Here is a 17,658-nt window from a genome sequence, read left to right as displayed (position 1 = left end):
CGTCTCGACGTCGACGTGCTAGTGGGGAGGTGGCCACTCGCTTGGGGTGGCCACCCGCTTATGAACTACGTTAATCATTTTCCGAGCATAGGTGCCGAAATAGATTAGGAAGACCAAGCCGTGGCTGCCACCGTGACTTCTCACACCGCACACTCAAATCGATTAACTACGTATATAAGAGTAAGAGTGCCACATATCTACGTAGGTGTAGCGTTAATTCCTCGCAAATATATGCTGGAAGAATATGGGGGTTGTTTCTAAGGCTTTGCAGTCATGAGAATAATGATAAAGCTTGAATTCGGACAGGATGCTTAGCCAACGAGTTGTGAGTTCTCAAACTTATAGTCAAACAAGCGAATATAGTTTGGGGTTGTAATTGCTCTGCTACAGTTACTCAGCCAACCTCACTATACTGTGTACACAGCTCTAATAAGTTGAGGTGTAATGGCTGGGCCGGCCAATGAGCGGCTTGTATGGTCCGAGCAATCAGCCCAAACTCAATCTGGCTTCAACACCACGATTGCATCTTCAATCGCGGGTCCATTGCTACAGCGTACCTCTACACACCGCAATCATGGACCCCTATTCCCCCGAAGGAGGTGGGTATTATCTTGCTCCTCATACCATATCACCGTATAACCCCACTAACGCATCCCAGAGCTCATCAACATCCACTCGGCCTTCCACGCCGGGGCCTACCAACAAGTTCTCGACTTCGACACCTCGTCCTTTTCGGCCTCCAATGCGCTTCCCGTCCGTGTCCTAAAACTTCGCAGCCAAATTGCTCTCGGCCAGGCAGAATCCGTTTCCAGCGAACTCGCATCCGAGAAGACACCCGATCTCGTCGCGGTGAAGTTGCTGGCAGACTACGAGCAAGGCAAAGATGTTCTTAGCCAGGCAAAGAAGTTGGCGGAGCAGAGTGGACAGGAGAATCTGGCTGTGCAACTTTGTGTGGGCATAATCCTGGAGAGGGCAGGAGAGACGGAGGCTGCGCTGGAACTCTTGAGCAAGCACCAAGGCAGCTTGGATGCGTACGGCAGCCCGAACACGCCAAATCTGGCATGAAATCGAAGCACAATGGCTGATGTCTGAATAGGGTAGCGCTCATTGTCCAAATCCACCTCCAACAGAACCGCACCGACCTTGCTGCCAAGGAAGCACAGCGTGCACGGAAATGGGCGCAGGATAGCCTGCTGGTCAACATTGCTGAGAGCTGGGTTGGCATGCGCGAGGTTCGTAACTCACTTGTTCCCACCCCCACTACGTAACCAATGGATGTTGGACAAGACACTAATGTTAGGTTAGGGCGGCGAGAAATACCAGTCGGCGTTCTACGTCTTCGAAGAACTAGCTACAACCGCGCAATCGACCTCTCCTCACTCTCTCGTTGCGCAAGCAGTGTCAGAACTACATCTCGGCCGCCTACCCGAAGCCGAAGCTGCTTTACAACAAGCCATCTCCATTGACGGTACCTCTGCCGACACAATCGCCAACCTCATTGTCCTCAACACACTGCTAGGCAAGAAGGATGAAACAGAAAAGATGAAGACACAACTTCAATCCGTAGCCCCACAACACCGAGCGATAGCAGACTGGGCTAGTAAGAAGGATGAGTTTGCCAAGGCGGCGGCCAAGTACACTCCGCAGTTTGAACCTGTTTCGTAGAAGCGGGATGGAGGAGTAGAAACGAGAGCGATAGCTTACGATTGATTGATGAACAACCTGTAGGGAGATATCCAATAGATGATAAGCTGCCAATGTAAACTAGTAAACATTGGGCGGGTTACTACGAATGAAGAATCTGTCTAGTGTATGGATAGGTATGTATGTTGGGTGCAGGGTTTTGAGCCGATGACATACATTTTCAGCGGAGGTTCCTGTGGCGTAGACCTCGTGCCTTCTACAACTCAACATTACCTCATCTTTGACACACCGACTCTACACCTACAAGCATGCTACCTCATATGGCAAAGCATTCGGAGATGCATTTCTCTCATCACCTTTCTTTTTCCAAAGTTTTCCCCATCCCCATTCTCCGCCCTCGCCGGCAATCTGTCTTTCCGGACGCCACAAAGCACACAGCCCGCATGTTACCGCATCCGAACCAGAGACCCTAGGCGCCACCTTCCCGTTGGACAAGCACAAGCTTCACATACTGGTGTGAGAATGCACAGCTTCCAAGTTGGAGCGGTCGGCTGGCGTAACGCCAGATGACATCCGTCTTTGCTGTCATTTGGAGGGGGCGGGCGGCGGCTGCAGCGGTGCTTCTTCACGGGAAAGATGGAAGAGTGGGTAAAGTGCGTGTGTGGGTGTTTGAGGACAGGGCGTCCAAGCGCACTAGCATACATCTGATCGACGCGCCACACGGGTTTAAGCGATAGATCGTATCCAGCCCACCGGATTCTGTGAGCTGTGGAAGGGGGAGGGTGGATTTTTGCACGTGGGAAGGAAGGGGGGAGAGGGTCCATGTGGTTGCAGCTGAGACTGGACGCAGAAGCTCTTCTGCTACCAGCCCGTACAACGCGAGAAACGGGAATTTTCCTCACAACAATCTCGATTGCTTGCAACTCAGGAGAAGAGGAAATTCGTATCTCGGGGATGATAAAATGACTCAGGGCATCGTGCATGTCGCAGCATCTGACACGTCTCGTGCCGCGACGGCGTGCGACTCCTGCAACGACAACTGTTGTGCCGCAGCCCGGGACCTGATACATCCGAGCGCCAACTTACCCCATTCTACCGCAACGATCAATCTTTGGAAACCAGCGCTAGCCTCGGGGCCTTATCCAACCAATCCATACCTGTTGCGGTTGGATGGGGGCTGTGGTCTTAACACGCTTTGGGAACACGTCCCGGGGAGAAGGAGCGTTTGGAAAGAAAAGAGAGAAAGTGACCCGCATGGCTGGGTGTGGGCTTTTTTAGGAGGAGGGCTTTTTCTTAGTAGCGTACTTGCTTGCCCGGCGGTATGGCTGCCAAGGAATCTCTTGTTTTTTCCTTCTCCTCTCTTTCTTTCTTTCTAACGTTGCTCACGCCGTCGGACTGGAATGGGAAGTTTTGTCTAAAATTTTTTTTGGGAACATAGGTTGCTTTGCTATTCTACGCAGACGCAACTACTACATCCAGTTTATATCTCACCATAGGTGCCATCACTTTTGTTGCCTTAACGCCGAAATCTCCGCTTCGCGCGCTTGCGGAACCGTCAGGCTATTGGATAGGCTAAGGGAGCGACTTCGTCATGTCTGGGGAAGAGGCCGACGTCGGCAACTCGCTCGACGTACCATCATCATCACATCCTGACAACATGGTCATCGGAGTACCACCAGTATTTGAGGGGCTCACAAGAGAGCTGGGCAAGATTGTCGAGCAGCCACTACTTGGTCCCAAGGCCAAGTTTCCCCCAGGTAAGAGGCCTCTCTGTAGCCATAGCGCTTGAGACATGTAGTAACCATCTATCTAGCTACTTTTGGTTTTGCACGCAAGGATGTATCTGGAAGGCGAAAGCCACAAGCCATAGCACATCGAGGATACAAGGCCAAGTTCGCCGAGAATACTTTAGGCGCCTTCAAGGGTGCAGTTGAAGTCGGAGCCGATGGCCTAGAAACCGATTTACACTTGACCAGAGATGGTGTCGTTGTATTATCCCATGTAAGTTTTCGGATCTAGTCATATTTGATCATGGACTGATACTCGACAGGACAAAGATCTCAAGAGATGCTTTGGTAGGGATGAAAAGATCATAGACTGTGACTATGAGTTTATAAGTAAACTGAGGACATTGAAAGAGCCACACGAGCCAATGCCTCGCCTTTCAGATCTACTCGAGTATATGGCACAACCCGGGTTGGAGAACATCTGGGTATTACTCGACATTAAGGTTTGTAGTCGGTGCTACTTTGCATAGCCGAGAGCTGACGCAAGACAGTTGGACAATGATGCAGACGATGTAATGCGGCTGATTGGTGATACAATCGGGAGCGTGCCACCCTTGCCATCACGACCATGGCAGAGCCGCATCGTTCTTGGGTGCTGGGCAGCAAAGTACCTTCCGCTGTGTTCACGATATCTGCCCGGCTTCCCAGTCTCCCATATTGGCTTCTCAACGCTTGTTGCATCGCATTTCTTCGCAGTCCCGAATGTCTCTTTCAACATGGCACACGCTGTTATGATGCCGTGGGACAGGCTGTTCATACGCAAAGCACAAAGTGACGGCCGACCGGTGTATGCATGGACAGTGAACAAGGAGTGCCATATGCGATGGGACATCCGGCATGGGCTGGATGGTGTGGTGACAGACGATCCGAAGTTGTTTGTGCAAGTCCGGGATTCATGGCACGAGGGTGTGAAAGACGGCGTGTCGGTAACGGCATGGTTAGATGTGCTGCGGGTTAATTTCTTTTGTCTGATCTATACCTTTTTGTTCCAGTTGAAGTTTGGATTTCAAGACAAGTCGCTGGTCAAGATGAAGGAGGAAGAAGAGCAATGAAGGTGATAGTCGGCATGTAAGAATAAAAATATGCTGTAGTTATTATTAATGTGATTTCTTGTAGTTCTGTGGTCGCAGTGGTGATAAGTGAAGCGAGTGATACGCTCCATGTACTTTGGAGCCATGACGGCAGGGTCCAAACATTTAGCGACCCGACGCGTGGACCCCGCCGAGGGCGCGTTTGCAAGCTACGACACTGTTGACCAACACAACCATGCCCAGGTACGACCGCAGACGCATCAGAAGAAACTGCGCAAGCTGTGGCTGACTTAGACTAGAGAAATCATAACATTACAGGCTGGCCAGTGCGGCAACAGCGTCGGGCAGCAGTTCTGGCAGCAGCTCTGTCAGGAACACGGCATCAACAAAGACGGAAACCTCGAGGATTTTGCGACAGAGGGCGGCGACCGCAAAGATGTCTTCTTCTACCAATCAGACGATACGCGTTATATTCCACGCGCCATCTTGCTAGATCTTGAGCCCAGAGTGCTGCATTCCATCCAGGCGAGTCCGTACAAGAACATCTACAACCCCGAGAACTTTTATATCCACAAAGATGGCACTGGCGCGGGTAACAACTGGGGCATGGGATACAGCATGGGCGAGCAGGTACATGAGGATATTTTGGATATGATTGATCGCGAGGCCGACGGCTCAGACTCGCTCGAGGGCTTCATGATGCTGCACTCAATCGCTGGTGGAACTGGCTCTGGTCTCGGATCATACATGCTCGAACGGCTGAATGATCGGTTCCCCAAGAAGCTCATACAAACGTACAGTGTCTTTCCAAACACCCAAGATGGTGATATTGTGGTTCAGCCGTACAACAGTTTGTTGAGTATGAGGCGCCTGACGCAGAATGCAGACTCGGTGGTAAGTGCAGATTGAGCAGCTAGCAACTACGGCGCACCAGTATGCTAACTGCACAGGTTGTGCTCGATAATGGAGCCCTCACTAGGATCGCTGCCGACCGGTTACACGTCATGAACCCTTCGTTTGAACAGACAAATCAGCTCGTGTCCACCGTCATGTCTGCCAGTACGACGACCCTTCGCTACCCTGGATACATGCACAACGACCTGGTCGGTATTGTCGCATCGCTCATCCCCACCCCACGCTGCCACTTTTTGATGACGTCTTACACACCCTTCTCGGGCGAGAACGTAGAGCAGGCGAAGACCGTTCGTAAGACGACTGTCTTGGACGTCATGAGGCGCCTGCTACAACCCAAGAACCGCATGGTCTCAACCAACCCCACCAAGAAGAGCTGCTACATGTCCATCCTGAATATTATTCAAGGAGAAGCCGACCCCTCAGATGTACGTTGTGGATATCTTGCAGAACGAAAATCTCACTAATAGTAAAAAAAGGTACACAAATCCCTTATGCGCATTCGCGAACGCCGCCTCGCAACATTTATCCCATGGGGCCCAGCATCAATCCAAGTCGCACTAACCAAAAAATCTCCTTACGTAACGTCTTCCCACCGTGTCTCGGGCCTCATGCTGGCAAACCACACGGGCATCGCAACACTGTTCAAGCGCATAGTAGCTCAGTACTCCACCCTCCGCAAACGCAACGCCTTCCTCGAAAGCTACAAGCGCGAAGTACCCTTTAAAGATGGTCTGGGCGAATTCGACGAAGCAAAAGAAGTGGTACAGGGCCTCATTGCAGAGTACGAAGAGGCAGAGGATGCGGATTACCTGACCAAGGAGACTGCGCCGACGGACGAGGCAGAGGATAAGAGAGCGGGCTAGCAGTTGGGCTTGAGAGACGTGGCGGGAATCTAGGGCGTCGGCGTCTTTTTTTGGGAGGGGGCGGGCACATATATGTACTGTATAGTTGGAATCTTTCTTTCTTTCTTTCTTCGGTTTAACCCCCTTTCTTGCTTGGAAGGAGGGGGGAGTTTGCAACGGCAGCGGGCGTTGGCGGGAAAATGCAAATCAAAGGGGAGGGGGATTGGAATCGATTCCCATCCTCCATACATACAAACACCTTTTTTTCTTTCTTACAAGGCAGCATTTTCTCGGAGTGTCAAAATGTTTGTTATTTTTCGTTTACGGAATTGATATGCAAGAGAGCACATGTTCTTTTTTTTCTTCTTCTTCTGGTGTGCATTGTACATGAGTTGCTTTACTACCCTTGCTTCCAGGGCATCCTTTCCACACCCCTCACCCACCTCCGTCGTCTCCACTCGCCCTTTCGACTGGGCTTACTCTCTTCCCATGTCCGTCTCAGGACCTCCTTTTCTTGCTCTGTAAAATCGATACTTCCGCCCTTTGACCCCTCCCTCTTCTTCATCTTCAGCCGCGCGCTGCCCGCCCTATCCTCGTCCGTCTCGAGGAGCTCGTAGTGCAAATCCGTGACCCAGCGTTCGCCTTCGATTTCGACTTCTACGCCCGTGACACAGCGGTCTTCGACCCATTCGCGCGAGAGCAGGTCGAGCGTCCATTTTTTGTCGCTCCAGCGCCAGCCCCGGGGTGGTAGCACGTCTTCGAAAAAGGGGGTGCCGCGCGGTCTGTCGCCGCTTATCCGCGATGGCGATAATGGTGCATATGGCGAGGGAGAGAACATGAAGCTTTCGTATTCGCCGTGCTCGTCGTGTAGGGCGCGATGTTGCAGCTCGAAGATTTCCACCTCGCGTGTCTCGTGCGACGTTTCGAGCTCAATATCTGCGCGGGAAATGGTGAGTAGGAAGGAGCGGCTTTCGTTTTCCACTTCGGCCACAAATTTTTCAGTTTCGGGGGTTGCAAGGAGGTCTTGGACGGTTGGGTGACCGAGGGCTGTGATTGTGTATCCAAGCACGAGGAAGATGGCACGCCAGGGAAGGAGGTGGGCGCTGATGAATAAGAGGACCGAGACGACGAGTAGGATGAGGTATATCATGGAGGAAAGGTTTTCGTTGCTAAAGTTGGTAAGTGGCGTGAAGAAACTCAGTACTGCATCGTGTACGTTGCTGAAATCGTCCATGCAATTCTGCAAGTCACGCAAGTTGCGGAAGAAGTCCTTGCTGAACTCTGGTGCAGGCTTGATAGTCGTGGCATCCGCGAGAGGCGGTCCCCCCAGGCTTCCCCTCCACAGGTCGCCGTCCACGTCCATGGCGTTGCTCGTAGGCTCCGGATGTCGGGTGAGGTAGGCGGGGACCATGACGAAGAACATGCCGCATGCCAGCGGGAGGACAGGCAGTAGGTAGGGGTTTACGCATACAAAAGTCCAGACGAAGAGGAAGGATAGCGTCTGAGTAGGCTGCACCCAGGTAAAGAGACGTATGGCTCTGTTTTGTGCGATGAAGGCGACACCAATGCGCGAGTTGAAGCGACGGAAGTTGGATGACATGGTGGGGATGCTGAAGCTGGGGCGGGCGACATAGGATTTGGACCGGCGATCTTTGACCTGAGGTGTGTTCTTGGCCGGGGTCGAGGGCGAATCTGAGGGCGGGCTGTCGGAGAGGTCCTCGGACGGGAGCACCTGTGAGAGCAGTCTGGACGGGTCAGGGTCAGTCATGTTGTGGGGATGCGTTTGATGCTGACGTTGTGTGTCGAGGGTACGTACAGATTCATCATCTTGTCACCCATCCTACTCGTCGAGTCGCGGGTCATGTTGTCGCCCAGAGACTCGAGCTTGTTCATGAGCTTGCTGGCGGAGAGTCGGTGCGACGGGGGCTTGTTGGTCGTGGGGGTGCTGCTGTTTGATGCATGCTGGACTTGGACCACGGGGATGGGCGCGTCGCGGTTTGCGAGGGATTCTGCGTTTCCGTGCGCCATGTTGGGCGGTTGAGATTGTGCGGACGATGCTTGGTGCCGGGTATGTGGGCACTGCCTCGAGTGCTGCGTGGGAGCGAGGCGTGTCACATGTAACAGGGCTGGGGCGCAGGTGCAAGTGTTTGGTCGGGATTGTGGATGCTCTGCAGTTGCACCAAGGCCATCAGGGTGTCGTCATTCTCCGCGCGCTCGTCGACTGTGTGCCAGTCTCGAGGCTATTGTCGTCGGTGTCGTCGGGCGTGCAGAGCAGTTCCCAAGAGCGTGGCGTGGGGAGAGTGTGGGGTGGTGTGTGTGGTGTTTGGTCGGACTGCAGTGGGAGATGACGCACATGGCATGTGAGGCGTGTGCGTGGTGGCGGTGTTCTGGGCTGGGCGTGTGCCGTGTCACCTTTACTCGTTGTGGTGGCTTCCCCACACCCATGGGCCCCGTGCACGTTGGCCGTCGCAATTCCTGACCGCCAGGGATACACAACGCTGCGGAGCCTCGAGGGGAACCTTGCGGCTCACAAAAGGGTCTTGCACCTCGCACAGCAATCGGGCGCCTGATTCAAGACGACAGGACAGCCATGGGGGGTGCGGCGGGCAGGGCATGTAGAGCCGAGGGGGGTTGGCTGGGCGTGCAGTAGATTTCCCGTCTAATGTCCATTAAGCATATATTCATACACAAGTGTCATAGTGTCTATGTGCCATGTGCATGTACCATATATATGCGTGTGTGCGCGCACATGGGGACATGAGCAGCTCGGGCTGCCGTTGGCCGGAGCGCTGGTTTCCTGGGAGAGGGGCGTTGTTTTGATGATGGTGTGCCACTCGCTGCTCGTCCCGCCATGGACAGGCAGGCCGACAGGGGCCTCGTCAACTAGACAACCCTTGGGCCTAGTGTGGCTTTTGTGGGCTGCCGACCCTCTTTGTGACTTTGACGACTGTCAACCATCGCTGCTGCGACGACCTTTTTCCTTGCCGTCTCTGCAGCGCGGTGTCTCTGCTGCGCCCGAGCCCATTGCTCCCCTGAGACCTTACACACACTCCCACGTCGCCCGCATTACCGGCCCGCCCATCATCCTCACCGCTGTAGCCGGTCCCTTAGACATGTCGGCATAGTCGACCTGGGTGCCCAAGCTTGACGCTTGGAGACGACTTCGGCGCATTTCCAAGACGAGGCCTCGTCTTTGAATTTCTTTTTTTCGAACCCATCCCAGATCCAGTAGCTCCCATACTGCTCGAGCTCCCACCATCGGGCTGGGGGTGCGGACCACGTCGATGCAGCCGCGAACCACGACTAGAACCATGGCCTCCGCCTCCGCCGACGTGCCCGAACGCTCAGGGTCCACCGTGTCGGACGACTCTAGTGGCTCGTCAGGTAAGAAAAAGCACTGCCAGACTCAGCGCCAGGCGTGTCCGTCGATGATGCTAACACCTATCGTCTCTCCCCCCAGAAGACCGCGTACGCAAGTTCCAAAAGACGGGAGAGCAGGGCAGCCGACTGCGCAAGACAAGCGCCTCCAATGCACTCGGCTCCTCCTCCTCACGTCCTCTCCCCAATCCCAACATGACCACCGCTGCCGGGCGCGGGCGGGCTAGAGTCCCGCTGGGCCCCCGCGAGCGTCCTCAGGACTTCTCCAAACAAAGGTAGGTACTCGACGCACGGTTGGCATGGCATCCACCGCCATGCCACAGTCGTCACCTATATCTGTGTAGCCGGCTAACTGACGCGTGAATCGATGCAGGATGACGAGTGCAGCTACTACTACCTCTACCCCCTCTGCCGCTGCTGCTGCTGCTTCTGTCCAAGCACGCTCCTCCTCCTCCGTGCCCTCCCTTGGCTGCGAGCCTACCACGCGCGGTCCCCCCTCGAACCCACGCTTCAGCTTCTCCAAGCAGCTGCAGCCCGACCCTGCAAAGGACGAGGCCCGCGATGGCCCCGTTTCCTACGACTTTCTGCCCTCTGTCAACTTTGACGACTTTGCAAATAGCTTATCCTACGAGCCCACCCTGAGCGACTTCCCTGCCCCCGGCTCCTTCACCACCGCCGGCGGACCTGCTGACAATTCCGCTTCCACCTCTCACCACCACAATAACAACAACAACACCCCTAGCAACAACACCAATAATACAAACAACATCCCCACATTCACTGGTATCCCCACCGAAACACGCCCTGCACGCAGCAGCTCCTTTGCCCGCCGCTTCAGTCAATCGGCAGCTAGAAAAGTCAGCGCTGGCATGTCTGCCTCTAGCTCAAACACGCCCGCGATGCCCCATCCCCCTAGCAACATGACGATTCGCACACGCCGTCAGAGCCAGTTCTCTTCACAAGCGCCACCCAATCCGGCTGCACGCCCACCGCGAAAGAGCGTTGGCCCTGGAATGATGCCAACGAGCAGCTTCGACCGCGATGACCTGGCCGGTATGCCAACCCTGAATAACATCACTTCTGGAGTACCAAAGCTTGCAAGCACTACGCGGAACGCAAAAGCAAAGTCTCTGCAGCCTCCTTCAAGACAGCAGTCGGGCCATCTGACTGTCTCGTCCATGACCCCAGACCCAAGCTCCATGTCTCAGGTCACCACTCGCTCACCAGGTAGAAGTGCTGTTGCACAACGGTCGCATACACCTTCCTCGTCTGCCAACAAGCGACAATCCACTGCACCCCACATATCTGGTTTGGGTGCCAGGACTATCAGCCCCACCGATGCCCGGAGGCTGAGAAGATTATCCATAAACCCTAATCAGCCTCCAGGAGGGCCGGTTGGTCCCCCCACCCCCCAGGGCGACGCAACATTCGACGAGCGTGCTTTTAGCCAGTCTCCTGCTATGAGGCTAGGAGGCAGCATGACACCTTCGTCGGCGCGCGCAACACCTGAGCAAAAACGCAAGTCCTATGCCTCTGGTGTTTCGCTCTCGTCTAATTCGAGCTTGAATTCGCTCAAGGTCGGCCCTCCTTCATCGATACCTCTGCGCTCCAATCCCGCTCCGTCCAGTCTCCGCCTGCCTGCACCAAAGCCGCGAAACCAACAAAATACAGGTGGTGGAGAGCAAGAAGAGGTTCCGCCTGTACCAGCCATCCCGAAAGCTTTCGAGTCCCCCAAAGATCCCGAACAAAGCACCTTTGGCTTTTCAGCACAGCCATCAAAGTCAGGTGCGCCTCAATCGGTGTCTCATGAATCTGTCTCAACACCAGAGGCGCAGTCAACTAGTTCTGGCCAAAATGATGCGCTAGAGTCGCCTTACTTAAAATCAAGCACAGGGTCTCTCAGGCACAGGAGAGGATTGACCATCGGGAATACCCCAGAACCTGACAAGGCGGCCACGGTACAGCAGTCCAGCAAGAAGAATCTACAGCCAATCAGGCTCCCGCCCCTCAACTTGCTACCCCTCGGCACCCCGTTCAACAACCGAATGTCGTCTCTTCCCACATCTGCAGATGATACGGATCAGGGTAATGTCACGCCGCCGCCAAAGAGGCAAGTCACCAAGACACCTAGTACGCCTATGACAGCATCCAAGGCCAGTTTCTTCTCGAGACACAACTACCAAGATGAATATCACAGACACCTGCGTAGCAGTAGCTCTGCATTCAACTTGCGCGCGACCGAGTCACCGCTTGATTCACAAGCAAATATCAACATGATGCCTGTTCCGACCCTGAATCCAACAAGGCAAGCCTCTACCACTCCGTTTTCATCCAACTCGTTACCAAAGGGAAGTGGCGAATTCACTCGTTTACAGCCACGTAAAAGCGGTGAATACAAGTCTCCAATCAAGGATGTGGAGATGCAGAGCATGGTTGCAGGTCCACGACCTCTCCAGAAGAAGAACACTTCAGAGTCAGTACAGACATCTACTTCAACAGAGCCTGAAACACCATCATCTGCTTCTTCTCTGCGGCGCAAATTGAGCTTGAGCGGCTGGAGACGGGCATCGTCCAAAGCCGCAAATCACCCATCTCAAACCGCACAACTCCGAAAGCCAGGGCCCAAGACCGAAGATGCGAGACAGCAGCCGCAACCGCCGAAACACGGTGGTATGCCCCCACCCAAGATGCCTGCGTCTGCCAACTGGAATGGCGCCGCCCCTCCAAGTCCATCACCTGCCCACGCTCGCACTCGACCATCTCTTGACTTTGGACGTCGCAAAGCCTCTAATGCAGCCATTGCGAGTGATACTGAGGCTGAAAAGGCCGCCGCTCGCAAGGCTACGGGTAATGCTGCAAGCCGTGCTGTCTCTGGAAACACCGATCAAGCTGCTGCTCAGCCAACACAGAAGTCTTCATCCATCTTGACTCCAATGCAACGAATGTTGGGCACGAAGAGCTCCTCAAATATGCTCAAAGCACGTAATCTGGACCCTAATCTTGATCGAGATGACTTGCTAGCCGACGAAGAGATGAAGAAGCTTGCTTCTAAGCGCAAGGACTTTGAGCATGCTGCACGCGACGTGGATGAGCTCCGTAAGCGCGCTACGGCCAAAGAACGTGTCACGCCAGCTGACGCCGTGCGCATGGCTAACTTGAACATTTTTGAAAGAGGCGAGATTATCGACTACAAAGAGGTTTATTTCTGTGGCACTAAGAATGCTAAGAAACATGTTGGCGACTTGAACGCCCAAACTGCCAACTTTGGTTACGATGATGACCGTGGCGATTACAACATTGTTCTGGGAGATCATCTAGCTTACCGGTATGAAGTAGTCGATGTTCTGGGCAAGGGCAGTTTCGGCCAGGTTGTACGTTGCGTAGACCACAAGACAGGAGGTCTAGAGGCCATCAAGATCATTCGTAACAAGAAGCGGTTCCATCAACAAGCTTTAGTTGAGGTCAACATTCTTCAAAAGCTACGCGAATGGGTAAGTGAGCGCTGCCTGGGCACACTGAAGTTACTAACAATCTTCTAGGATCCTGACAACAAGCACAGCATGATCAACTTCACGCAAAGCTTCTACTTCCGCGGCCATCTTTGCATCTCTACGGAACTACTCGGTATGAACTTGTACGAGTTTATCAAAGCACATGAGTTCAAGGGCTTCTCACTACGCCTGATCCGCCGTTTCTGTAAGCAGATGTTGTCGTCTCTCGTTCTTTTGAAGGCCAAGAAGGTCATCCACTGCGACTTGAAGCCCGAGAACATTTTGTTGGCGCACCCCCTGCACTCGGAGATTAAAGTCATCGATTTCGGATCCAGCTGCTTTGAATCGGAGAAGGTTTACACCTATATCCAATCTCGCTTCTATCGATCCCCTGAGGTCATTCTGGGCATGAGCTATGGCTTACCCATTGACATGTGGAGTTTGGGCTGCATCCTTGCTGAACTCTACACGGGCTACCCTATATTCCCAGGAGAGAATGAACAAGAGCAGCTTGCTTGCATTATGGAGATCTTCGGTCCTCCCGAGAAGCATTTGATCGAGAAGAGCAGCAGGAAGAAGTTATTCTTTGACTCGCTTGGCAAGCCGAGAGTCACGGTATCTTCCAAGGGCCGTAGGCGCAGACCAAGCTCCAAGACCCTGCAGCAAGCCCTCAAATGTGACGATGAAGCCTTCTTGGACTTTATCTCTAGGTGCTTGCGATGGGACCCTGAGCGACGGATGAAGCCCGATGAAGCGTTGCATCACGAGTTCATTACAGGGGTACGCAAAGCTCCTCAGCAACGTCGAGCTTACAACGCTCCTACAAACGTCTCCTCTCCCGCAAAGCGCGCACAAGCCCCGCTGGCGGCCAATGCACGCGCTCGGCCACTTCCTGAACCGCCAGCTCCAAGCTTCCGGAACGGAACCGCTGCCAGTGCACAGCGCGATATATCAAATAGCCAGTCTCCAGTGAAAGCATCTGCTCCACAACGCCGTCACTCCACTAATCAAGGACTTGCGCCTGGCGGCTCTGGCACTAAGCGTGCTGCAAATGGAGCTCCACTCAATACCAACACTACAAGTGGTCTGCCGCGGGCGGCGCAGCGAAGTGTATCGGGCAAGCCCGATCTCGCCTCGGCGGCGGCAATTGCAAGTCTCGTAAGCAAATCTTAGTATCGGCACGGGCTTTACAGTGGCTAACAGTATTGCAGAAATCGCGTTAATAGCCTTACGAAACTGGGAAATACTCTCCCTATAGATCGATGACTGTCTCGGTGTTCTCAAGGCGCTTCTCCATTATTTTTTAGGGGCAATCGCCCACTGTTGCTACCAGAAAAAAAGGTTTTTGTGTGACAGTTGTGTGTAGATGTGGTTGCCAACATTCATGTTTTTCCCATTCAGCGACGTTTATACCCCCCGAAAAAGTCTCAGCCTTGAGCATGTTTTCACCGGTGTATAATGGACATTTTGGATAGGGATGGTCACGACGGATCCCTGATATGACGAGCATCTTAAGGCGTTTCACAAGGTAGACGTATTTAGCTAGGACTTCTAATAGTACGGAATTGGTGGTTGATTACTCGCCAACAGTCAAGATTAGTTAATTTCTTGTCCTGCATGCTCATTTGCGTGAGAAGGGAGTGGTTCATTACTCGTCATCATGGTTGTCACGAACATTAATTTGCGTAAGATTACCATTCGTTCAGGGGCTCATTGCTACCATGGGCAACACATGGTAGACTAGATTGTCGTGGAGCCGTAGATCATCTGGTGATGTCAGCGCGTTATCGATAAGGCCGGTCGCGAATTTGACAATAGGCCGACGATTGCACCACGAGTTCTGCTCGGCAACCACCCCTCGTTGATACCCCACCCTCTATTTCCTCTGGGTGTACTATACATCATGCCACGCGATCCGCTCATAGGTCTTGTAGGCAAGCCTTCGTCTGGCAAGTCGACTACCCTAAACAGGTGCGCAAATGCCCCTCCACGCCCCCTCCTTGATGGGACCTTTTCTAAGATTTGTTTTACGGCAGCTTGACAGATGCTACCTCCAAAGTCGGTCGGTAATCGCCAAATATCAATGTGGGAGATTTGTTAGGCTGATAAGAAGTAGGCAACTTTCCGTAAGTCTTTTCTCATGCTACACGGACGCTCTCGTAGCATGATAGCCTGACAGACTTCGTTTAGATTCACTACAATCGATCCTCAACGCGCGATCGGATATCTTCAAATAGCATGCCCATGCGCCCGTCTCAACGTCTCTGACCGATGCAAACCCAACTATGGCTCTTGTAATGAGGGGAGGCGATCAGTGCCCATCGAACTACTTGACGTCGCTGGACTCGTTCCTGGTGCGCATATGGGCAAAGGTCTAGGAAATAGGTTCTTGGACGATCTGCGACATGCCGATGCGCTGGTACACGTAGTCGATGTTAGTGGGACGACAGATGCCGAAGGCAAGGCAACAAGAGGATACGATCCAAGTCAGGATATTGTATGGCTAAGAAGCGAGATTGTACGATGGATTCAAGGCAATCTAATGGAGAAGTGGGGCAGTATCAAGAGGAGGCATGTGGCTGTCAAGGCGACGGCTGTCGAAACACTGCAAAACCAGTTCTCAGGTTATGGGTCGACATCGAGCGTGGTGGCACGTTGTCTCGACCGCCTTGCTTTGAAAGAACCCCTTCAGGACTGGTCTGACGAAACTATTGAGCGCGTGGTGAATGCTTTTACCGACGAAAAGTTCCCTACGGTCATCGCACTCAACAAAATCGACCACCCGGATGCCGATAAGAACATTGCAAAAATCGCAAAGGTGCAAGACCCAAAAAGTATAGTCCTCTGCAGCGCAATATCAGAGGTCTTCTTACGGAAGTTGGCGAAACAGGGCTTCGTCAAGTATACGGAGGGCAGCGAGTTTGTGGACACAAGGGAGGATTTGATTGAGCAAGGTGATCCCGACGGTGGCGGATTGAAGGAACTCGACGAGAAACTCAAAACGCGAATCGAAAATCTCAAAGATATGGTTCTATATCGCTTTGGTAGCACGGGTGTTGTGCAAGTGCTATCGAGAGCGGCCGAGCTGCTTGGATTGGTACCAGTTTTCCCGGTCAGGAACATACACACGTACACGAGTGGCTCAGCAAGTTCAACGGCGGTATTCCGCGACTGTGTGTTGGTCAAGAAGGGAAGCACGGTGGGCGATGTGTACAGGAAGGTCATGGGCGATGCACCCATGGCCTACGTAGAAACTGAAGGCGGGAGGAGAGTTGCAGAGGACGATATCGTTGCCGTGGGGAAGAATGATGTGAGTTTCTTCAATTCCTTTCTCGCTAGGTATCCATGTGGTGGTATACTGACATGAAGTAGATCCTCAGCTTCAAAGTCGGACGTGCATAGTCAAACAGTTTTCGATGGTCACTAGGGGCATGAATACCTTTTTTTCCGGTGAGCATAGCTGCAGGCCCGGTAAATAGTTGTGGCTCTTGATTGTCGCCTTGCAGTAGTTAGGCAATCGCACGATCGATTTTCCAAACTTAGGTCCATGTGCAGTGGTCTGCGCAATTTCCTGGTGATGAGTTGTCTTTGTGGTCTCCATAGCAGTGCATATTGTACGTACTTGGCCATGGTGCTGTGTATGCGGTTCCTGATCTGCAACCTTAGCCTACTGCAACAGCAGCTGCAGCAGGTGCACTAGCGTCGGCGAATAGACGGGGACGAAATAATAGCCACGCCAAGGATGGGTGCAGCATCTAGTATGATAAGATTCACATTCTGTATCGTGTGCCCATCGAACGAGGCAAAGAAGGGCCGTCGTCGAATACACATGCAGCATGTCACTCTTCGCTCACCTCCAGGATTCAGCCGTGCTCCTCCCACCCCTCCCCTCCTGGAACGGCGCAATCGCCGATTTCCGTGGAGAACGGGTATGCAGGGCTCACACGGCTTAGCGTGGTGGAACTTAACAACTAGTAGGCGGCCGTCGGCCAGCCGCGCTACATCCACTTGTAGTAGAACCTTTGAATCCATGTGTGAATTGATTGCTAATGTCTCTCCCCCCCCCAAAGGTGGCGCCCACGCAAGCAAGATTGCGGGGAGTATTCGGAGCGAGAAATTCTCTTGGGGTGAGCAATTACTGAGCATCGCGTGCTTCTGTCTAGTTCTAGATGGACCCCCCTCCTCCATTCACCCATTAGGTGCTCGCTCGCAGCCCGCGGCCGAAAGGGCAGATATAATGCTCTCGTCTTTTTTTTGGCTCTCACGCCACATTCGCCCTCTTTGCACCACTTTCTGCTACATACTGTGTCTTATAGCTGTGGCGCCTGACTTGACCTTATTTAGTTTCAACGTCCTAGGTCGGTAAACAGGGTTCTTCCCTTGAACCCAAAAAATAACCAGTCTGCAAGCTTTAGGGTCCCTTACTCGCCCCACGTGCCTAGTTCTTCCGAACTAGGCCCTACCCAGCTCAACGTCAACCACCAGCTCAACGTCAATTTCATCAACCCACACGATTTGTATAGTAAATTGACCGCGTAAACACGTAAAATATTATATATTTGTTATAGCT

The 17,658-nt window shown here is 53.1% G+C and overlaps 5 protein-coding genes across 5 annotated transcripts; 4 read left to right on the top strand and 1 right to left on the bottom strand.

The window, feature by feature from the left end:
* Nucleotides 1-574: 574 nt before the first annotated feature.
* Nucleotides 575-1,665, top strand: COCCADRAFT_30926 (uncharacterized protein; the record flags this gene model as incomplete). The annotated part of the gene is made up of 4 exons (XM_007719869.1): nucleotides 575-599; nucleotides 659-1,031; nucleotides 1,097-1,232; nucleotides 1,306-1,665. The coding sequence occupies 4 exons, from the start codon at nucleotides 575-577 to the stop codon at nucleotides 1,663-1,665; spliced, it is 894 nt and encodes a 297-aa protein (XP_007718059.1).
* Nucleotides 1,666-3,301: 1,636 nt separating this feature from the next.
* On the top strand, nucleotides 3,302-6,240 carry COCCADRAFT_111179 (uncharacterized protein; the record flags this gene model as incomplete). Its single annotated transcript, XM_007719868.1, has 7 exons — nucleotides 3,302-3,401; nucleotides 3,458-3,645; nucleotides 3,695-3,874; nucleotides 3,923-4,446; nucleotides 4,762-5,356; nucleotides 5,413-5,802; nucleotides 5,854-6,240. 7 exons carry the CDS (start codon nucleotides 3,302-3,304, stop codon nucleotides 6,238-6,240), a joined length of 2,364 nt encoding a protein of 787 aa, XP_007718058.1.
* Nucleotides 6,241-6,619: 379 nt separating this feature from the next.
* On the bottom strand, nucleotides 6,620-8,247 carry COCCADRAFT_111190 (uncharacterized protein; the record flags this gene model as incomplete). Its single annotated transcript, XM_007719867.1, has 2 exons — nucleotides 6,620-7,964; nucleotides 8,036-8,247. The coding sequence occupies 2 exons, from the start codon at nucleotides 8,245-8,247 to the stop codon at nucleotides 6,620-6,622; spliced, it is 1,557 nt and encodes a 518-aa protein (XP_007718057.1).
* Nucleotides 8,248-9,530: 1,283 nt separating this feature from the next.
* COCCADRAFT_9817 (uncharacterized protein) lies at nucleotides 9,531-14,311 on the top strand (the record flags this gene model as incomplete). The annotated part of the gene is made up of 5 exons (XM_007719866.1): nucleotides 9,531-9,603; nucleotides 9,680-9,872; nucleotides 9,971-13,088; nucleotides 13,137-14,246; nucleotides 14,300-14,311. 5 exons carry the CDS (start codon nucleotides 9,531-9,533, stop codon nucleotides 14,309-14,311), a joined length of 4,506 nt encoding a protein of 1,501 aa, XP_007718056.1.
* A 680-nt stretch (nucleotides 14,312-14,991) lies between these two features.
* On the top strand, nucleotides 14,992-16,490 carry COCCADRAFT_9816 (uncharacterized protein; the record flags this gene model as incomplete). Its single annotated transcript, XM_007719865.1, has 5 exons — nucleotides 14,992-15,059; nucleotides 15,125-15,150; nucleotides 15,205-15,214; nucleotides 15,279-16,398; nucleotides 16,461-16,490. The coding sequence occupies 5 exons, from the start codon at nucleotides 14,992-14,994 to the stop codon at nucleotides 16,488-16,490; spliced, it is 1,254 nt and encodes a 417-aa protein (XP_007718055.1).
* Between the last annotated feature and the right edge of the window lie 1,168 nt (nucleotides 16,491-17,658).

This window comes from Bipolaris zeicola (genome assembly GCF_000523435.1).
Source record: "Bipolaris zeicola 26-R-13 unplaced genomic scaffold scaffold_360, whole genome shotgun sequence".
NCBI lineage: Eukaryota > Fungi > Ascomycota > Dothideomycetes > Pleosporales > Pleosporaceae > Bipolaris > Bipolaris zeicola.
The sequence above is the reverse complement of the archived record's forward strand: the minus strand, read 5'-3'. Positions and strand labels throughout refer to the sequence as shown.